Source organism: Gopherus evgoodei, chromosome 11 (genome assembly GCF_007399415.2).
Source record: "Gopherus evgoodei ecotype Sinaloan lineage chromosome 11, rGopEvg1_v1.p, whole genome shotgun sequence".
Lineage (NCBI taxonomy): Eukaryota > Metazoa > Chordata > Testudines > Testudinidae > Gopherus > Gopherus evgoodei.
In genome coordinates, this window is record NC_044332.1 from 59,280,746 (window position 1) to 59,302,912 (window position 22,167).

A 22,167-nucleotide genomic window follows, 5' to 3' on the forward strand; every position below is an offset into this window, starting at 1 on the left:
CAAGAGGGAGAGATGGTGCATGTATCCTCCTATATCCCTTACACATCTGTGCAAGGGAGTGGCACCATGGCATTCTTTGCTTGCAGGGAAGCAAGGATGGTCCAGTGGTTAGGGCCAGGTTTAATTCCCTGGTCTTGCACAGACTGCCTGTATGACTTTGAGTAAGTAACTTAGTCTCTAGTTTCTCAATCCCTCATCTATAAAATGAGGATAATAGCAGTTCTGTACCTCACAGGGCTGTTATGAAGATAAACACATCAAAGATGATAAGGTGCCACACTGATCTGGGCCGTCTATGTATAAGAGATAGAACTCCAGAAGGCTGCTGGCACTAGCCTCACTCAAGTGGTCAAAAAGGGGTGGTATGGGAACAGACACTGTACCTTTCAAAAGCCAGCTGCAGAAGCTGCAGTCGAGAGAGTTTTGGTTATGTATTGTGCTTCTCTGAAACTACAGTTGCCAAAAAACAGTTTATATAGTCTATTGTGGGCTCTATGGTTTAATATTTGTTAGCATTCCATTTATGATAGGTGCATTAACAAATTAAGGATCAAATCCTATCACTCTTATTCAAATTGAGAAATACGTTATCAGTGGGAATGCTTGTGGAATAAGGTGTGTTTCACTGTAACGGTGGCAGAGTCAAGTCATAAATAAGATTCATCCAAGCATTTTGCTCCTGTTGGCCATTTTTTTTTCTGGAAGGGAAACAAAAATAACTGGTGCATAGGTCTAAAACATCGTCTATTATTAGAAGAGAGGGAGGGTTTGGTAACAGTAACATAAGCATGGATTTTTTGTTTGTTTTTTGTTTTATAACAGACTAGCTATGTCCACAGTTTTTAAGTATAGACAGTTTTTTGTTTTGTTTTTGTTCATTTCACGCTATGATGTGGGGAATCTTGGAGCTTAGTGACATCAGATATGTACGTTATCTCATGTTTTTGGTGGCTGGCAGGAACACCACTTTGGTAGTCACCTCTTAGTACAGTATTAATTGTTCTGTATTGTAGAAATAGATATACCTCAGTATGATTATGGCCTTAATTATTTCCAGAAACCTTTTATAATTATATGAAACAATTTGTATTTGTTTTTTTGGAGAAAGGGAGAGAGCTAGAAAAAACATAATGTATGGTGTTTTAACTATAAAAAAGTAACTATCCTCCTTCTTTAGTAATCCTAAGAGATAAATTCAGTCTGTTAAAACACTGAGTGTGATTTTGTTTTTATAGTGAGTGAAATACTGAGCTAGCTACTTTTACTGATTGACTATACAGTGTGTTTATTTATAATCAAGATTTTTAAAAATATTCCTGTTAATAGTATCAATCAGATGTGATTTAAATTTGGCTGACATTTGTTCTTTAATAGATTTCTGGTGTATTCTAAACCAGTTCTTCAACAAAAGACACTTTCTCAAGTGTCAGCAAACTGGAAAAGTGTTGCACTATAGGTCTTTGTTTCTTCCTTAGCCTACTATGTTAGAAAGAGAGAGAGAATATAACTCATGCTCAGAACTCTTCATTTTTTCTTTTGCCTTAATATGTTAGAGACATAGAAACTCATACTTATAACTCTTCATAATATCTATATGAAAAATATATAACATTTTTCATTTGGAAATATCAGAAATTCTGATCAGTAAAGACATATTGATTTCTGAGAATGTTTAAGTTAACTGAATATAATACTTCCCTTTGGGAAAAGAAACAAAGCTTTAATTCCTAATACTAGTGCAGCCACCAGTTTTTCTATTTAATATCAGCCAGTCCATACAGTGCTCGGAGGAAAAACGTTGGCATGCTTGTTTATGGGCTCAATATACAGCCTGTGAAATTAAGGCATATATCTTAGTTATGCTGATTCAACGGGATGAATACAGTGTACTTCAAATATTGTGAATCAGTGTTGTTTCTTTTGTGATCCTTTCCTGGTACAATAAACTCTTAAAAGTGAATCACTCTTAAAAAGCTGACTCTAATAAGTAACTTTTATTTTATCCCTTGAGAAGCATATCTGAGAGCCCTGTGCTCACCTACTACATTAAAATATTTTAAATTTTTCCCCTAAGTCATTTTCCTTAATAACCTTTTACTACAAAAGTAAATCCACATTTTATTAAAATATTTTATTCATCTTTAAAAATTTAATTATCTGCTGTTTGGCATCTTTATGGGAAAACATTAAAGTGGCAGTATTTTTTTAAAAAGGAAGACAATTTTTATGATGTTCATGACACAGAAGACAAGCAGTGTTCTGATGAGAAGGTGGAAGGCCAGACTCTCCTGCCTTTGAGAAAGGGCAACTAGAATAGCCAACTGTGGTAAACTAACATGGCCATGTCATGTTCTCCTCAACAGTTCCTTCCTCTTAAGTCCACATGCTTGATGAGACAGCTAATATGCTGTAATTTTAAGATTAACTACAGATGATTTAACTGTTTTGAAGTAAATAACCAGTTTTGATTTACTGTCTCAACAGATTTATAAAAAGCTTTTTGAATGTGCAGTTTAAAAAAAGATTGTTATAGCTCTACACCTCTATAAATCTTCCTTTATTGTTCAACATAGATGCCAGGCTGCTAGGATCCCATTACAAGTTTACAATCATTTGGCAACACACTTGAAAGTCACTAAAGCAGAAATTAGAGGTGTGTTTTTTCCACTGTTCACACTTGTTTCTGTGTTTCTGACATGAAATTGGCAGCAGAAAATTCACTCCCTACAGAAATATTTAGCCCTTGGGATTACCTCATTTCAGTGTGTTGGCAAGTTTCACCCCACCTCCATTCCCACCCCCGACGTTATATTGTAAACACAGTTCATATACAGAGCATCATGGCAAAATAAGTGAAAAATGAGGCATTAAAAGAAAATGGAACCCATTTTGCTCATTCCAGAAACCTGATTTTTTGAAAGGTAGAAAGCATTTCACAGCATGAGTAAACTTAGAAATATGCTTAAAAATAAGGCCCGAATTCTGCTATCCTATTGTAAAACTCATAGCCAAGTGACAGAGTTGATGGGAACTGAGAGGTGAACCTTATTAAGCTTCCTTGGAATGCTTCTCTTAGGCAGATGGCTTTGGCCGGAAAAGTGACTTCTGAAGCATGCAGATCTCTGGGATTTATGATGAAAGAAAGTTGCAGCCTCACTATGAAGTGGCCCCTATGCAGTGATGGCTGAGCACCTTCTGGTCAGACAACATCTTTCCTGCCAGGTCCATGCAAATATTTCTCTACAAAGAATGTGGAAATATGAATTGAAACTTGGAGTGGTATTGACTCCTTCACAGGTCTCTTCTTGTATAGTTGCCAGGCTCAGACTGTATTCAGTGGATATGGTTCATTCTATACTAGCATGCTTCTTTCCAATCTCTGAAGATTTGGAAAGATAGGACTCCTCCAGAGCTAAAGGAAGTGTAGCGCAGAGCACCTATTCCTTCAATTTTGTGCAACCAACCCAGTTATACAGATATCTGCTCTCCTATAGCTGTGTTAACAGAAGTAAGCATATTGGCTTGTTTGGTCAGATTCTGCTTTCAGTTATACAGATGCTAGTCCATGGAAGTGAGCACCATAGGCCAGAGAGTGGAATCTTTACTCATCTTGGTGAGCACTTAGGAGAGGTTCCTTTGAAGTCAATGGAACTATGCTTGTCAGCAAATATTCAACATAAATGTTATAAAATTGAGCTTGTGGTTTTACTAAACTGGCTACATCATAGGCAGGATAAAAATTGCTATGTTATTCTAAAGGCTAAACTCAGAATTTTCAAGTCTGTGCCTAAAATTAGTTTCCTAATTCCATATTTAGGAACCTAAATATGAAGCAAGTTTTCCAAAGGTGCTTGCAGTTCCCACTCATTTCAGCAGGACTTGCATGTGTTCATCACTTTTTAAAAATCCTGCAGCTTCTATTTAGGAGTCTAAATATAGGTTAGGATCCTAACTTTAAACTCTTTGGTTTGAACATTTTAGCCTAAAACTCTCCCCTCCCTCCCACAAAAAAATCAATTTTGAAAAGTAAGTGCCTTTTAGCAGACTGTAGGGTTGAACAGAATAGATATTGTGGCTTTAAGATGTATTATAACTTCTTTTTTGCAATTTAAATTCCCTGTTCAGGGAACAAGGTCATTGCATAATATCATTTCATTTGAGAAATTTCGGATGAAGGTGCATGAAGCTCTGAAGAATGTTTAAATTTGATTTATTAGACTTTTCCAAACTCTTTACAAATACAAATTGAAACAAAGTGATGTTCTGGAAAAGCTGCTTCCTCAAAGAGAATAGATATTTGGGAAAGATTCTCAGAGGAAAATGGATGGATATGTCTCATCAGTTTTTGTTTGTTTTAAAAAAAATTGACTTATGGCATGTTTATCAGAAGCTCAGTATGTATAAATGAGTCTGCTTAATATAAGTAATGTTTGTAAATGGTGCAGCATTGATAATTATGGCAAATAACTATCCAGTGAAGATGCACAGCATAGGCAATGCCTGTCTAGTCTTCCTTGCACCATCATGTCAGCGTGTATCAACTATTAAATAGTTGGTGGGATCAATGCTAGGTGTCTCTTGGATCTGGAAAAGATAAGGAGGCTCATTTCCTTTAATGAAGACACGGCCTTTTAAATAAGACACATTTAAAAATCTATCTTGAGAGGTGAAATTTGAAGGCAGTAATATAAAGCTGCCCTCGTTCTGAAATAAATTCTTTGTTCCTTTTGCACATACATTCTTTTGTCTCGTTCTTTAAAAACAGATACTACAATTGCCAGAACTCTCTCTATTGTATTGTGAGTTGTCAAGACTGATTCCCCACTCTGGCACTTCGAGTGCAGAAGGTAGGAGCCCGCAAGGATTCTAAAAATTAATACTGGCCACTCCCAAGGTTATAGCTTTTTTCTGATCTTGGATGGGTAGATGCTACCATCACCCAAGTGCAAAAACCTTTTGAGAACCCAGAAAGGCACACTTGGGAATTTCTTCCTGTGGGGTAGCCTCAAGCCCTTTCAAGCCACTCACCCCCACCCTCCAGGGAAGAGCTGAGAAAGAAAAGCAAAGGAAATCAGCTAATTAAAGAACATATGCACAAATCTCTTAGGGACACACAAATTCAATCCTGTTCTTAAAAAGGGTTCATTTTTATTAAAAACAAAAAGAAAGAAAATACATCTGAAACTTAGGCTTTTTGCTAGGTTTTAAAAAAAAACAATTACAAGGAATAAGCATCAAGATAGCTTCTTTAGGTCCAGTTTAAAGGTTACAAGCAAAACAAAAGCATCTGGGGTTAGCACAGAAGAGTCCATAAGCCATAAAGTAATAAAAGAGATAAACCTAATTGCGTCTTCCTAGGCATTTCCTGATCTACTTACATATCTGGGGTTTCAAATCAGTAGTTTCTAGGTATGATCTGAAGATTTTTCCAAAGCTTTTTACAGCATAGTTCCAGCCCTGTCTCTGCTCTGCCCCTCTCTCCAGAGAACAACAGACAGACAGACAAAAGGGAAGTGTTTTCCCAATTTTAAAAAGTTCTAGCCTTCCCACTGGCTCTTTCGATCAGGTGCACACTCCCTTCCTTTCATCTAAGCAGAAAGATTTTTTAACCCTTTACAGGTAGAGCAAATAGAGAACAACTACTAAAAGGGGATTTTATAGCTACCTGGCTGGCTGGCTGGCTTTCCATAAAAAGGAGCTATTTCCCCTCCCCCTTCATTTATCATATGAGTCTTGCAGTATTTGATGAATTTCTACTGGAATCTCAACTTTCATCGTTGGGGTGGGGTGGGCGATGAGGTTTACAGCCTTCACAGTTACGGAGAAAAGCCTGAAAGAAACAAGAGGACCCTAAAGGCTCAGAAACCAGAAGGAAAGAACCCGGACTTTATTATTTTTTTAAGACTGTCATGATTATTAAACCATCTCATGACCTTCGGAGGCCTGACTTTTTTGAAAATTGCAGGTTGGTAACACTGCCTTCAGCAGAATCTGCTCATGTCAGATTATTGTAATTAACCTTTTACCTCCTTATTAGGCACTGTTAACTCCCACTGCAGAGTGCAGTCACCAGAGGATTCCATTACCCTTCCTGTTTGAGAAAGAGCAGTACTTATAGAGGGCAGGGGGCCTATCTGTGAAGCGACTATAATTGGAAGCTGTGGGACAGCAGCCTGGAGCTTTCTATGGGGAAAAGGCGGGGCAGCTTGAGATCTGGGGCTGAAAGATGAATAGCTGGGCTGGGAAGCAGTTTGTTTCTGGCAGAGTGGCCAGCAATAGTTGTGCCAGGCAGAGACGCGAGAGTAGACTGCAAACAGGGAAGCTATGCAAACAGCTCTGAACAAAAAGGACCAAAGGACTGAAGTCTGGCTAGTGGATGATGGCCTCCTGAAGAGGAGAGGCCTCCAGTAAGTATCCCTTGCATTAAGCCTGAGCAGTGGTGGCACAAGCCTCTTCCAGGTCGAGGGCCTGAGGTGGACTAGACAGAAAATGGGTGTGTGTGTGCTCCTGCTCCCCACGAGGCCCTGCCTCTTTCTGTAGCCTTTCCCCCTGTTCCTCCTAAGTTCCAGCTCCGCCTCTTCCTCTTCTCACCACAGCCGCAAGACCCTGCCTCCTGGTTGGGGATGGGGCTGCTCCTCAGCTATCCACCATGCTACAACTGCTCACAGCTTAGAAATAGCCACCAGGATGAGGGGACCTGGCTCTGGGGCCAGCAGAGCCTTTGTGGAGCAGCAACCAAAGGAGGCATGGCCCAGAAGCCTGGGTAGGTCAGTCCATGCAGCTGTGGAGAGCCCCAGACACTCTACCTGCCCTGGGCGGCACACCCCGGCAGGCATGGACATGGGCCAGGGGCTGCTCTTGGGCACCCCGGTTCCCCACCTGAGCTAACTCCACCACTGCTGCTGGTGGAACTGCTGCAACCTTCAGAGCTGTGCAACCTGAGAGCGGCTGCTCCTACAGGGTGGCTATGGCAAATTTTGTGGTGGTATTAGCCATTGCTAGGCCAACCCGTAGCATCATCCCGAGCCTGAGGAGCCTTACTTCAAACCACTGTAGAAAATTTTGATTTTTTTGGTCTAATATTTTGGCCAAAAATTTTTTTGGCTTAAAGCTGAAATATTTCAATTAAAGCTGGCAATGTGGTTCCTCTTGGGACTTGTAGTTTGCATATCTCATGCTCCTGCTTTCCCCTCTGGCTGGAGTGCATCTGCCATGGAACTTCTCCGCTCATGGTGAGGGAAGGATAGTACCTCAGAGAAGTCTCTGGCCATGATGTATCATGGCAGATGTAATCCAGCAAGAGAGCCTGGGTCCTAGAGAAAGTGGGACCACCTAAGTCATCTGAACTACAACTGCTATGAGGCCCTGTGGGACCAGTATTGAATTTAAATATTTTGGTTTGCATTTTTTGATGAAACATCAACATTTTCCAATCAAAGCAGTCAATTATAGTGAAAAAAATGTTTGATCAAACCCCCAATTTTCTATTAAAAAGTTACAAAAGAAAATTCTTGACCAGTGCTACTGTTTACATACAGACATTTACACATGAACAGCTCTAAAATCAGCCATTCACTATTGACTTACTATCATTCTATAGCTTCCTCATTTGATTGTCATAAGGAACAGTCATAAGCAGCCCCCGGCCCATGTCCATGCCTGCCGGGGTATGTCATAAGGAACATACCCCCACCAGGAACTGCACAAAAGTTGAAAATTCAAAACATAAAATCTACTACTATAGTAAACTAGCCAAAAAACAGATTTTGTTTGTGAATTCCTTCCCACGCCCAAAATCAGTACAAAAGATCTACAGTAGAACCGTAGAGTTACAGACACCGGAGTTATGAACTCATCAGTCAACCACACAGCTCATTTGGAACTGGAAGTACCCAATCAGGCAGCAGCCAATACAAAAAACAAACAACCCAAATACAGTACAGTACTGTGTTAAACATAAACTACTAAAAAAAAAAGGGAAAATAGCATTTTTCTTCTGCATAGTAAAGTTTCAAAGCTGTATTAAGTCAATGTTCAGTTGTAAACTTTTGAAAGAACAACCATAACGTTTTGTTCAGAGTTCTGAATGTTTCAGAGTTCTAAACAACCTCCATTTCCAAGGTGTTTTTAACCCTAAGGTTCTACTGTATACTAAACTCCCATCTGAAGCTGTTATTTCTTTATAAAAATGGGCTACAGTTTTACTGGGGCGGGGCAAGGTGAAGAATCACCATCTACAAAATTACATTTCACAGGTTTTAGGGGAAAAACAAGCTGTTTGGGGTCTTGTTGGCTTGTCTTTGGTTTTTGCTTGCACTTTTGGCTAAAAGGAATTACATTATCCTTCAAAATATTCAGGTACAAACATCCATAATCATTCTTGAAAAGAACCTGTACCTAAATATATATTATATGGATTAATGGAAATAAATCCAACCACAATCCCAAAATGAAACAGAAGATTCAGTTTTGATGTCAAGGAAGCTCTTATATTATAGCTGATATGAAGTCACTTTGATGGCATTAGAGCTATGGAATAAAATGATCTTTTAGTGTTAAAAACATTAACCAAGGACACATTTCTCTTGATAATTGCCATTTAAATTGTTGTTCTTGTCAGCCTTTAGTGGATCCTCAAGATCCTCAGATAGCACTCACAACATACGGTGTTCTGAGGTAGGAAATCCCCTAAGCCAGTGGTGGGTAACCTGCGGCCCCAGGGAAATCTGCTGGCAGGCTGTGAGACAGTGTTTACATTGACTGTATGCAGGGATGGCTGCCCGCAGCTCCCAGTAGCTGTGGTTTGCTGTTCTCGGCCAATGGGAGCTGTGGGAAGTGGCAGTCAGCACATCTCTGTGGCCTGCGATACTTCCTGCAGTTCCCATTGGCCGGGAACAGCGAACTGCAGCCACCGAGAGCTGTGGGCAGCCGTGCCTGTGGATGGTCACTGTAAACACTGTCTCGCGATCTGCCAGTGGATTACCCTGACGAGCCGTATGCGCTCCTCGGGCCACAGGTTGCCCACCACTGCCCTAAGCTGTTTTTGAAGTTTTAGAAGCTTGATTTTCTAGCTTAAAAATGTACAGAGGATTTGAATTTGTTATTCAGAAAGAAAGAGACATAGAATGTGCCCATTTCTGAAGCACTATCTTTGTTTTTATTGGAAGCATCAAAAAACCTTACAAAAATCTTATTTGTCCACCAAGAACTGAACAAGGACTATGTGCCCTTCTGCAAGATTTCTTAATCTCTATTATATTATTTGTCCCTAGATACTAAAAATACATAAGCCTCTTCACATGTCAAGAAAAAATGGGATTTGTGCTAAAACGTGTACCGAGACAATTTGTTAGTTTTCCTCCTTGCAGTGGCAAAATCAAAGCCCTTTATGCAATATTTAGTGCATTAGATACATTTGCTTTTACTGAGTCCTTTAGACAATAAAGTACCAATAAAAAGATATAGAAGGTTTTTTCCTTTCTATGAGCTCACACTTCCTTTTGCAAGTCTTATTTCTAGTGGAAATTAGTATGTTTTATATTAAGAGCAATGCAGACACTACAAAAGACTATAAGTATTTACAAGCAATTGGAATTAAAAACACACAACATGTAACATGAAATGTAAGACATCAGGATAACCTAGGGAATTACAGACCAGTCATCTTAACTTCTGTACCTGGAAAGATAATAAGGCAAATAATTTATCAATCAATTTGCAAACATCTAGAAGATAATCAGGTGATAAATAACAGCATGGATTTGTCAAGATTAACTCATATCAAACCAACCTGATAGCTTTCTTTGACAGGGTTACAAGCCTTGTGGATAGGGGGGAAGTGGTAGATGTGGTATATCTTGACTTTAGTAAAGCTTTTGATACTGTCTCTCATGATCTTCTCATAAACAAACTAGGGAAACACAACCTAGATGGAGCTACTGTGAGGTGAGTACATAACTAGTTGGAAAACCATTCCCCAAGAATACCGTAGTTATCAGTGGTTCACAGTTATGCTGGAAGGGCATAATGAGTGGGATCCTGCACTGATTAGTTCTGGCTCCAGTTCTGTTCAATATCTTCATCAATGATTTAGATCATGGAATAGAGAGTGCACTTACAAAGTTTGTGGGTGATACCAAGCTGGGAGGGGCTGTAATTGCTTTAGAGGGTAGGATTATAATTCAAAATTATCTGGATAAACTGGAGAAATGGTCTGAAGTAAATAGGATGAAATTCAATAAGGACAAATGCAATTAATTCATTTAGGAAGGAACAGTAGTTGCACACATCCAAAATGGGAAATGACTGCAGAAGGGGATCTGGGGGTCATCGTAGACCACAAGCTAAATATGAATCAACAGTGTAACACTGTGGCCAAAAAAGTGAACATCATTCTAGAGTGTATTAGCAGGAGTGTTGTAAGCAAGACACGAGAAGTAATTCTTCTGCTCTACTCCACGCTGATTAGTCCTCACCTGGAGTATTGTGTCCAGTTCTAGGCGCCACATTTTAGGAAAGATATGGAAAAATTCGAGAAGGTCCAGAGGAGAGCAGCAAAAATGATTAAAGGTCTAGAAAACATAACCTATGAGGGAAGATTGAAAAAAAATGGGTTTGTTTAGTTTGGAAAAGAGAAGACTGAGAGGGGACATGATAGCAATTTTAAGTACATAAAAGGTTGTTACAAGGAGGAGGGATAAAAAATGTTGTTTTTAACCTCTGAGGATAGGAAAAGAAGCAATGGGCTTAAACTGCAGGCAGGTTAGACAAACACTTGTCAGGGATGGTCTAGATAATACTTAGTCCTGCCATGAGTGTAGGGGACTGGACTAGATGACCTCTCGAGGTCCCTTCCAGTTCTGTGATTCTGAGATATACTATGCAAGTAATAAATTGCGATACCTGCACAACCCTTTCATATCTTTACAGTCCAGTATTTCACACTAGCTTATACAACAGTCATATCTCTCTCAATAAAAGTATAATAATGTGGTAATAAATACACTTTGAGCCAATTTTTGCCGTCACCTATATTCATGAACTTCAGTAATCTTTTGAATATAAGAAATGTCTATTATACTATTCTTTCTAGAGTCCTTAATAGGAAATTGGGTACATTTATTTCTGGAGAGTGAAAAAGAAAGGATGATGGTTTTTAAGCAGCAAATTTCTAGGAAAAGTGTCTTTACCATAAAAAAAGAGAGAAATTTCAGGTATATATAGTATGTCCAAATATAGATGCCTTCAGTGGACAAACTTTCTTTTTTGGAGCTTTTTGAAGCTATACACCTGGGGTATACAACTGAAAAAATGTTTAATTATGTAAAAAAGGTGAGTGTGATAATCATTCTGCAGAAAAGTAGGCGTTAATCTATACATTTAGACTCGTGTTGTTGAACCTACTTAGCAACTTCTTTAGTAGAAAGTATGATCTAAAATATATTTAAAAACAAAACAGCAGCCCTAAAAGGTATACTGCAGCCAACTTGAATGGTAACTACAGAGCTGAAAAATTAAAAGTGGCTTAATGTGACTTTTAGTTCTTTGGTGATAGCAAAATTGAAGAGATTAAAAGCCTGAGTCATAAAAAATGCATCTACTTGTTAAGTGCCTTTTTAATGTACTTAGTAAAGTGTGGAATGCATTTTTTTCAGTTAGATTAACTTTGGTAATTCTTTACAACTTTTTTCTCTTGTGAGCAATTTACCAGCTATAATTTACAAGCAGGGCATGCAGCACAAAGAAGTAGACAAAAGACAATAAGAGCAACTGATCCTTAAACACACAAAATACACAACACATGTTTGTAGATATTAAATGCAGTTGCTAAAGTGCATTGAATTTCCAGGTTGCTATTAGATGGAAGTGATATAATGATCCAGAGGGTTTATATTAGAAGGTGTATAGCTGAGCAGAGAGGAGGCATTGTGCAGTGGGAGATTTCTTCCCCTTTTCCTGCAGCAGCACTCTGAGGCATGTGTGCATGTGGCTCTTCTGAAAATTTTCCTCCTCTATTGAAACTGTGTGATTATGTTCTTTTGTTTACAGTGTGTCCTCAGAGTAACACGTGTATAATGTGTGAATACAGCCTTATGTTCCTCTGATTTCTGCCCCTTCCTCTCCTGTAAAACTTTCCACTCTCAAACCCATATCCACAGCTATTCCAATAATAACCAGCTTCCCTGCAATGTCACTGTTTTTCTTTTTGGAGGTTTGCCAGGTACATTGCTAAATGTAGCAGATTCTGGGTTCAAGAGCTTGCATCTTCAGCAGCCAAATGTCAACAAAGTAGCTGCTCTTCTCCTCCTGTCTGTCTCTCTCTGACTCCAAAGTGAGAGGCTGCAGAGGAGGGGAGATGGTGGGGAGAGCAACCTTGGGTGTGAGGACAGTTACCATGATGTCCCAGATGTGTCCCACCCGCACTACTGACCTACTGAATTGAATGGGGCTGGCACGAGCAACTAGTGACTCCCTTTAAGCTGTCTGTCTGCTTTCAGCTGCTCCAGGCAGCAGCCAGCATCTACTGCATAGCTTACAAAGAACAGCTTCTTCTAGTCCTGATGTAGACAGCAATAGACTGCTCATCAGAGAGAACACCTAATGGTAAGTGCAGTGGCAGCTCCAGGCATCAGCGCTCCAAGCACATGCCTGGGGTGGCAAGTCGGGGGGCATCCTGTTGGTCCCTGCGAGGGCAGCAGTCAGGCAGCCTTTGGCAGCTTGCCTGCGGGAGGTCTGCCGGTCCAGCGGATTTGGTGGTAATTCAGCGGCGTGTACACCGAAGGGGTGGGACCAGGGATCTCCCGCAGGCGCGCTGCCAAACGCTGCCTGACTGCCGTGCTTGGGACAGCAAAAAAGCTAGAGCCGCCCCTGGGTAAGTGAAAAGGAAGGGTTCTTTCAGCAGTTAGGGGAGAAAGAGGGCAGCAACTGGAGAGCAGCAGAAGGCAGCATTTAGGTAATGAAACACCAGTGGAGAAGCCACTGGATAGGGGCAAAGATTAATTTCCCTTTTTTCTGGTTCAGACATTTCAGGCTGTGTATCCTGAGTTAGTTCTTTTAAAATAAAGGAAACTTTTGTTTCCTACCTCAGCAATAAATGAAGTAGCCCTTAGAGTATGCCATGAGCTCTGCAGAGGACCTAATCCTTTGCATATCTCCCATCTGCTGACCCTTCGGAAATGTGGTGTAAAATAAATTACAACAAAACATAAAGCTTTGCATAAGCATTTTCCGAAAACTAGGTGTTTCTAGGATCTCCCTGAAGGACTTCCATGACTCAGACCCTAATTGCCTGTGCCCTGCAGAGCATCTCCATTCTCTTTTATATCCTGGTTAACCTTGACAAGAGCCACTGCCTGCATCAGCAATCATAACTCTGCATGTCTGTGGAAGGTTTTAATTCCCAAGTTTAGGGCTTCCCCGTAGAGAATCCCTGTATTCCTTTGCAGAGTCCTCTAGTCTAACAACCTGTTACATACGGCTTTTGCAGCTGGAACCTCTGCTCTTGCACAGCTCCTCACAGGGGCTCCATATTGTGGAAGGAAGGGCATTAAAATAAATGCCAACAGTCCTCAGTGTTTGTTCTACTCTGTTGCTTAGCATCTCTTGGATTCTCAAGCAGCCTCAGCTGTGACCATTTCTTTCTGATGTGGAATTTGCTACATTATCCATGCTTTTTTAACCTCTAGCCTTCACTATAAAATGGCCATCTACTCCCATTTCTTGTGAGATGTGAATGAGTAGAGCTGATCACAAAACAGGAAAACTTATCACAAAAATTTTCATGAAAGATTTGCCCTTTTTTAAAATGTATAGAATTTTTTTGACCAGCTGTGTTAAGATATATGCAAGTATTTTGTAAAAGCTATTTTGAATGAAGGAAAAAGTATCTACTTATCCTTGCATTACCTAATTTACCCAGAGAAGTCACATCCATAGGAAATTATTGATGCCAATAATTTAATTTTTTTGGAAGGATTAAGTAATTATATAACTATATAATACCCACAGTTACTCAAGTGAATATAAAATTACAAAGGGCAAGATTTTCTAAAGTGCTTAAATGATTTAGGAGACTAAATTCCATTTTCAGAATTGACTTAGGCACTTAGGATCCTAAGTTTCATCCCCAGGAAAACGGGGCTTGTGCTTCTAAGTGCCCAAAACTTACTTCAGAAAATGGGATTTAGGCACTTGGAAAATTGTACATAAAGGCTCCAATATCAATCCATAGAGTGAAATTTTGGCCCCATTGAAGTCAGTGGGATTTTTGTCATTGATTTCAGTAGGACCAGGATTTCACTCATATTTTTCATTGCTTATGCTATATCCTACCTGGAGTAAGAAAAATAGCCCCTTTCTTCCCCTGGTGTATAATATCTAGGTACCGTCAGGAGGTTTTGGCCTTCCTCTAATGCATCTGTCATTGGCCACAACTGGAGGCAATATACTGGACTAGATGGAACAGTCCTCTGTTCTCACATGGTAATTCCTATGTCCTTATAATACTTGTCCCCATAAGGAGAGGGGGTATACTATCAGCATTAAATTAAAAGGAAAATAAGTACTAGGTGGAGAGAGAAGATGTGAGTAGAAGTGAAAGCAGTGAACTGTGCAATGTGGTGGCTGAAATGGAATACAGCCAATGTTTGTTCCTGATGTTTTATTGAATAAAGTCTTGTATGTATTATCAGTCCTTCAAAAGATGATACAAGTTTCTTCATGTCTATTTTAAGTATTTCAGCAAATGAATATTTCATAAACCTCCTCTTATTGCCACAAACTCAAATTGTCTTCAATTTGTCTGTCTGTATCAAGTTCACATTACATGCCCTGATACAGTAAGTGCATTTATGGTGAACAGTTGAACACCTGTTTCAAGGAAAACTCTACCCATTGCTCTCAAACCAAGAATCTAAAAGTACAAACAAGAAGGAAACAATTCTTATCTTGTGAAATGCAATTTTAATTACAATTGCCATTTCTGGCCTGTATGTTGGTAATAGCTTTCTTGCTGAAAAAGACACCACTTCTGTTACAAACAGTGTGGAGCCCACCAGAGGGCATTGCAAATTAATTTTAAATTATAAAGTATTTTAGGGTTTAAAATTTAAAATATTTAAAGAAAATAAAGTTATTTTATTATAATGAAACTAGGTTAGGAACTGGTTTAAATTTTCTTACCGAAGGATTTCATGCTGCCAGTGTCATAAATGACATTACAGTTTCAGTAAGGCGATCAACACCAATAGAAGACTCAGAAATATTAATTTGGGTGAAAATAAATAAAGTGTCTTTATTATAAGAGCTTCTTCATGCTCCTACTGTTTGGCCAAATAGAGTAGACACAACTGTCTATTCTAAATTAGCTATTACCACTCAAGCAAGGGATCTTGGTGTCATAAACAGATAGCTAAGGGTTAATGTCTCTTTCACCTGAAACACCTGACCAGAGAACCAATCAGGAAACCGGATTTTTTCAACTTTGGGTGGAGGGAATTGTGTGTCTGGGGTCTTTGTTTTCTCTCTGCCTGCTGTCTCTGAGCTTTGGAGAAGTAGTTTCTACTTTCTAGTCTTCTGTTTCTAAGTGTAAGGACAAAGAGATCAGATAGTAAGTTATATGGTTTCTTTTCTTTGGTATTTGCATGAATATAAGTGCTGGAGTGCTTTGATTTGTATTCTTTTTGAATAAGGCTGTTTATTCAATATTCTTTTAAGCAATTGACCCTGTATTGTATCATCTTAATACAGAGAGAACATTTGTATTTTTTCTTTCTTTTTTATATAAAACTTTCTTTTAAGACCTGTTGGAGTTTTTCTTTACTTCAGGGAAATTGAGTCTGTACTCACCAGGGAATTGGTGGGAGGAAGAGATCGGGGAGATCTGTGTGTGTGTTGAATTGGCTAGCCTGATTTTGCATTCCCTCTGGGTGAAGAGGAAAGTACTTTTTGTTCCAGGACTGGGAACAGAGAGGGGAAGCCACTCTGTGTAGTTTCACAGAGCTTGTGTCTGGGTATCTCTCCAGGAGTACCTGGAGGGGGGAAGGGAAAAAAGGATTATTTCCCTTTGTTGTGAGACTCAAGGGATTTGGGTCTTGGGGTCCCCAGGGAAGGTTCTTCAGGGGGACCAGAGTGCCCCAAAACACTCTAAATTTTTGGGTGGTGGCAGCAAGTACCAGGTCCAAGCTGGTAACTAAGCTTGGAGGTTTTCATGCTAACCCCCATATTTTGGACGCTAAGGTCCAAATCTGGGACTAAGGACACTTGGAGTCATTGTGAATAGTTCTCTGAAAACACCCACTCAACATGTAGCGGCAGTCAAAACAATGAACAAAATGTTGGGAATCATTAGGAAAGGGATAGATAATAAGACAGAAAATATCATAATGGTATGCCCACTTCCTGAATACTGCATGCAGATCTGGTTGGCCCAACTCAGCAAAGATATATTAAAATTTGAAAAAGTACAGAGAAGAACAACAAAAATGTTTATGTATATGGAACAGCTTCCATATGAGAAGAGATTAAAAAGACTGGGACTTCTCAGGTTGGAAAAGAGAGGCTGAGAGGGGATATGATAGAGGTCTATAAAATCGTGACTGGTGTGAAGAAAGTGAATAAGGAAATTACTCCTTTACATAATACATGAACTAGGGGTCAGTGAAACCAGTGAAATTAATAGGCAGCAGGTTTAAAACAAACAAAAATAAGTATATCTTCACACAACGCACAGTCAGTCTGTCGAACTCCTTGCCAGAGGACATTGTGAAGGCCAAAACTATAACAGGGATCAAAAAAGAATTTGATAAATTAATGGAGGATAGGTTCATCAATGGCTATTAGCTAGGATGGGCAGGGATGCAACACCATGCTCTGAGCATCCCTAGTCTCTATTTTGCCAGAAGCGAGGGATGGCTGATCACTTGATTGTCTGTTCACTTGATGATTATCTGTTCTATGCATTTCCTCCGAAGTATCTTGCACTGGCTATTGTTGGCTTCACCTCCAGCATTTATAATAGTGTTAAATATTTTTTAAAAGTGTTACTAATTTATAAGTGGGGGGTTCCACTCAGAGGCTTGCTGTGTGAAAGGAGTCACCCTACAAAAGTTTGAGAACCACTGATTTAAAAGAATCATCTCATTATAAATCCCTACTGTACCTGAATTCCCTTTTTCCCCCTGATGTAACCCACTCTGGCTGTAAAACCAGAAAGTCTACAGCTCAGATTTTTCAGAATCTTTGTAAGGGAATTTCATTTAAAATACATAACTTCTTTAATTTATACATAATAAACTTTTTCATCTTTTTGAAACTTACATGAGGGTTTTTAAACTTACAGCACAACCTTTTTTGTTAATCATTTTTAAATAAACAATATAATCTAAGAGCCACAGTTGTGTATGTTACATCTTCCATCACACAAATTTATCTGTAAAAAACTGTGGTAACTTTCTGAAACCAGCTGCTCCACTGGTATCTGTAATTCTGTCTACACACAGCTATCCATTTCTGTGTTTCTCATGGTATTCTATATTTCATAAAAGCACCCTCATGCAGAGATGTTGCTTCTGGGCATAACACTAAAAAATGATGGTAGTGTCCCAGTTTAAAATAAAGGAGTCTGAATCAGAATGCCTGACCCAGCTGAAATAAATTCATATATTTGAAAGTCCCAGATCTTTGTAATTGTACTTGGGTCTTCCCTACTTAAAAGGGAACAAAGCTATCAGGACAGATACTAAGTCATTCACCATTCTTAATATTTGACTCAAGAACTGAATTGCTTATTATATGCCATAGGAATAAATGAAAGTCATTGTGTATATTCCAATCATAACAACATCTTGAGCTCTTTAAAATTTTACATCATCTGTTTTGATGGAATAGCCAACAATTCAGTTATTCATATTGCATTTGCACTTTTGATTTAATAATCTCATTTTTTCCTTTGGCAGATGTACAACAAATGGCAATCGACTGGCTCACTGGAAATTTTTATTTTGTGGATCATGTCAGTGACAGAATCTTTGTGTGTAATCACAATGGAACTGTGTGCATTACCCTGATTGATCTTGATCTTCAAAACCCTAAGGCAATAGCTGTTGATCCAACATCAGGGTAAGAGTATTGTTCACATAACATGCGTGTTAAATTATACAATGCATACTTGCATGCAAAAAAATCTAAAACATTTATGTTTTATTTCAGTGCTTGTGGTTTTCAGGCCACACATTTACCTAATATAAACCTTAAATGACAGATTAATTATTAGTTCATGAAACTTCCTTAAGACATCGCAATGTGATAAGAATGCTACTTCTCTCTAGGAGAGTAAATAGTACGCCCATTTCATTCAGGTGTATTGAGACATAATATTTGCAGTTATTTATTGAGCTGTTTATTGTAAAAAATAAGTACAACAATAATTTATATAGGCAACATGTACATTGAACAGTCTTGCTTCAGCTGTCACAAGTAACTGTTGAACCATTTTAATAATAGTATATGTTTTTGTGACTTTAAAGTTGCAGGAGAAATGGAAAAGTACCTTAGCTCTTCACAAGTTTTCTCCAGGACATTCAACCCTTTTTAGAATATAAAGAAAAGGAATCTCACAACCATCTTATATTTTACTCCCTAATCTCTAGGGGCATTAGGACCTCATCGCTAGTATGTTTTGGAGCAGACTCTCTTTGTGTGCTCCTATTGGGAGTCAGTGAAATATATATAAACAATCTGGATTTGCATTTTTATTGCATAAACACATTCAGAATCATTTGGGGAGGAAAACTTCAGTTAAAATACTGGCCACTAAAAACCCTTTACCTTAGAACCACTACCAGCTAGAAAAAGTTTTCAAGCAAAATGATGAAATAGGATGCATCACTGAGCATGGAGGAAATGTTGTTTAAGATGTAAATTTTCAATGAGGTTTTTGGAGTGGCTGTTTTGTCCTCGTTATTGTTTTATTAGTCTGCAGGTAGTTAAGTATGAAATGACTGGTGGAATATGTCCTAAACTGCCATAAGCCTTTCCTCAATAAATACGAAAATATTTACTGAAGAAACAGCTTGTCATCCATATGTGGACTTTTGTTACTCTTTACTTAAAGCCCGATTGAATATTAAGATGCATCATCACAATGGGTTTAATTTTGACTAGAACAGCTTGCATGTAAACTTTGCAAAGGAAGCTGTATAATATAATTCCTGAATATAGCTGTGTTTCTATTTGCAACAGATGGTAAACTTGACTCAGTCTGACTGCAGTGATGTTTCAAAAAGACATTAGTGAAAGAAGTTGTATTTAAACCGATTTGTTTGGTAATTCTCATAAGAAAGAACTGGAGGTTTTCAAATGGGCTAACAGCAGCCTTTTCAACTACATTTACTTACATGTTCTGTGCTGGATTTGCTAGTTGAATTCCAAACTAGTTATTAAATAATCTTGTCTGTCAAAAACATCAGAATTGAATTATTTTCCTTGATATAAAGAACACAGATCTTTTTGGAACAAAACTGTCATAGTAGAATATCATATATGTTAACAAATCTCCCTTTTGCACACCAATATCTTTCTTTACTTTTCTCATTTTAGACTGTCATGATATCAAAGGTCCTCAATTTGGCAAAGAATTTCAGAGTAGAAATGCCTCATGTTGTTTGCACTTAGTCTCTGAAGAATTCCATTGGCTTTGATAGCTGTTTAAATATAATTCTGTCATGTATCATTTATTGGAATAGTGTAATACCTTTTTTATATTTAATGAGTGTTCTGTACACTGAAGTCAGGTATATTGTACATGTACATTGTGTGTGGGTTCTATACTTACTTTCAAGAACATCTTTTTCAATTTCACACATTAGAGATCATTTTTATTTTGTATGTTGTCTTGTCCATCCCTCTTGCCAGCACAGGAAGTTTCCTTACATTGTAAATCTGACTTCAAACTACTATGAAATATTTTTAAAGCAACAAAGCTTCTCTCAGTTCCACTGACAGAACATTCTACTATCTTTTCCTTTGCTCAAGTCCATCCCATTGTTCCTCGAAACAGTTTCATGCCCACTCTGGTATTTTTTCGCCCTCCACATAAACATAGCTCAAAAATGTTTGCAGTGTTCCAAGTGTGGTCCACTGCTGCCATACACAATACAACCTGATTTTGTACAGCATCTTTCATACACTGTCGCATAACCCTTTACTGTATCCCAAAATGCTTCACTGTATTAAATAATATAATACAGAAGGCATTATTAGTCATATCTATCTATCAATCGAACTATATAGCTGGTGCAAAAATAAACAGTGTCTTAACAGTTGTAGATTTTTTAAATAATGAGGTGAAGAGTTAATCTAATTAATACATTAAAGCATTTCTTCTTAATACAATAAGCTCAGAATGTGTCCTCTAGTGGAAGAAGCCACAGGTGGGAGTCTTAGCAGGGAAGAAAACTCTAAAATACCCTTTGCAGAAATCTCCCCCAAATAGTTACATGAGCAGTAGGAAAGGGGGTTCTTTTCCTCCCAGGGAACAAAGAAGGGTTCAGCTTCCCATGGAAGATTCCTTCATGGAATCTTCAGGTCCCAGAAGATCCATGCAGAGGACATAGCCCCCACACAGGCTTCTAAAACTTCCTATTTCTGGCAGAGTGGAATCCCTGGACCCAGGGCTTCCTTTAGTGGCATCCTGAAGTGGAGAGGAGCATTGGAAAAGTTAATAGAGTCTCAAGCTGTATTCACTCTCCTGCAGATCCATTATGGGGCATGGGAAGAGATGAAGTGCATCACCCCATTATCGAATAGCATTAAATTAAAGCTCCAGCCTCAGATTTATATTGAAGTAACTTGAAATGCATTGTTTCTTGCATTTATGTTAGGTTGTGACTGGAAAAGGAACTCTTTCCAAACTGAGCAGTTGCTGTATTCTGCTATTAGCTAGGATTGCAATCACTCAGAAAATGTGTGTGCCAACCTGTCCCCACAATCTTGTCCTACAACCGTTTCTCAAATGGTGGATCCTGACCCACGTTCGGTCATGAGAAGGGTCTAGGTGGGTCATGTGGTCCCCAAAAGTGCCCCCGGCACACTCTCACTTCCTGTGAGCAGCTGGATCTGAGCAGCAGCAACAGCATGGAGAAAGCTGCTCAAGCAAGTAAGGGAACACTCAGTAGACTGGTAGTGACTGTGGCCTGGCCATGGGGACAGAGGGGCTGGCTGGGGCTGTTGGAGAGGTGAGGACTGGGCAAGCAAGAAAAAGAGAGCTGAAGGGTCAGACTGGGAAGGGGAGGAGAGGGAAGGGAAGGGGAGGGGAAAGAGGAGCAGAGGTAGTCGCAAAAAAGACAAAATGCAGATTGCCTTACTTAAATGTTTGGGAACAACTGTCCTAACAGACTCCTGCTCCATTGGAAGTTTTTTTTATACTCCTGCCACCCAAGAGGAAAAGTCATGTGAGTCTGTGCTTACATGGGTGCTGTTGCTCTTCTGGTGGTATCTCTGAATTGCCAAGAGACATGCCTTTTTTTTTTCCTTTTCTTTTTCTTTTCTTTTCTCCTTTATTTCAAGCTAATATTTTAAATATATATTTTTAATTACTTCAATATCAAAGTACTATTTCTATGTCAATATATTATGTTATATACTTATCTGTCTCGTAATGATATTGGTTTTATTTTTTCTTTATTGAAAATGTTATAATAACTCATAAAGGTGCAGATATATTGAATTGTATTGTAAATTGAGCACAAAGTTATTGTGGCACATAAAAGTATGTGTATTACCATCTAAAAGCAGCCAATATTTATACACCTGGTACATATATCACAAAACATATTATTTTATATTCAAATATAAAATGTACACTGTTCCTATAAAATATTATGTAAGTGCTCCTGTAAGAAAGTCTCCAATTTGCAGTGGCCTTCAGTGTATTTGCTCTCATAACCTGTATTCCAGTCATAGCAAATACCTAACTGTTGAATGTATTAATATTAATACTTTTAAGTGCTAACAGTGTGCTTAGAACAATGCAAGATACAAAATCCTCGCCCTGAGCAGAGGAACTTAGGGCTTGCTCTTATCAATAGCAAAACTCCCATAGACAGTCATGGAACAGGATCAGTGTCTTACTGTCTAGCTTAAACTCTCTTCTTGTTTGCCTTTGTGGCG

General features: G+C 38.7%; 1 protein-coding gene across 1 annotated transcript in view; it reads left to right on the plus strand.

The window, feature by feature from the left end:
- LRP1B (LDL receptor related protein 1B) overlaps nucleotides 1-22,167 on the plus strand; it is an 875,307-nt gene that overhangs the window by 197,747 nt on the left and 655,393 nt on the right. The window contains exon 5 of the mRNA XM_030580310.1: nucleotides 17,955-18,117. Coding sequence (XP_030436170.1) covers nucleotides 17,955-18,117 — 163 coding nt within the window. The remainder of the gene's footprint in view (nucleotides 1-17,954; nucleotides 18,118-22,167) is intronic.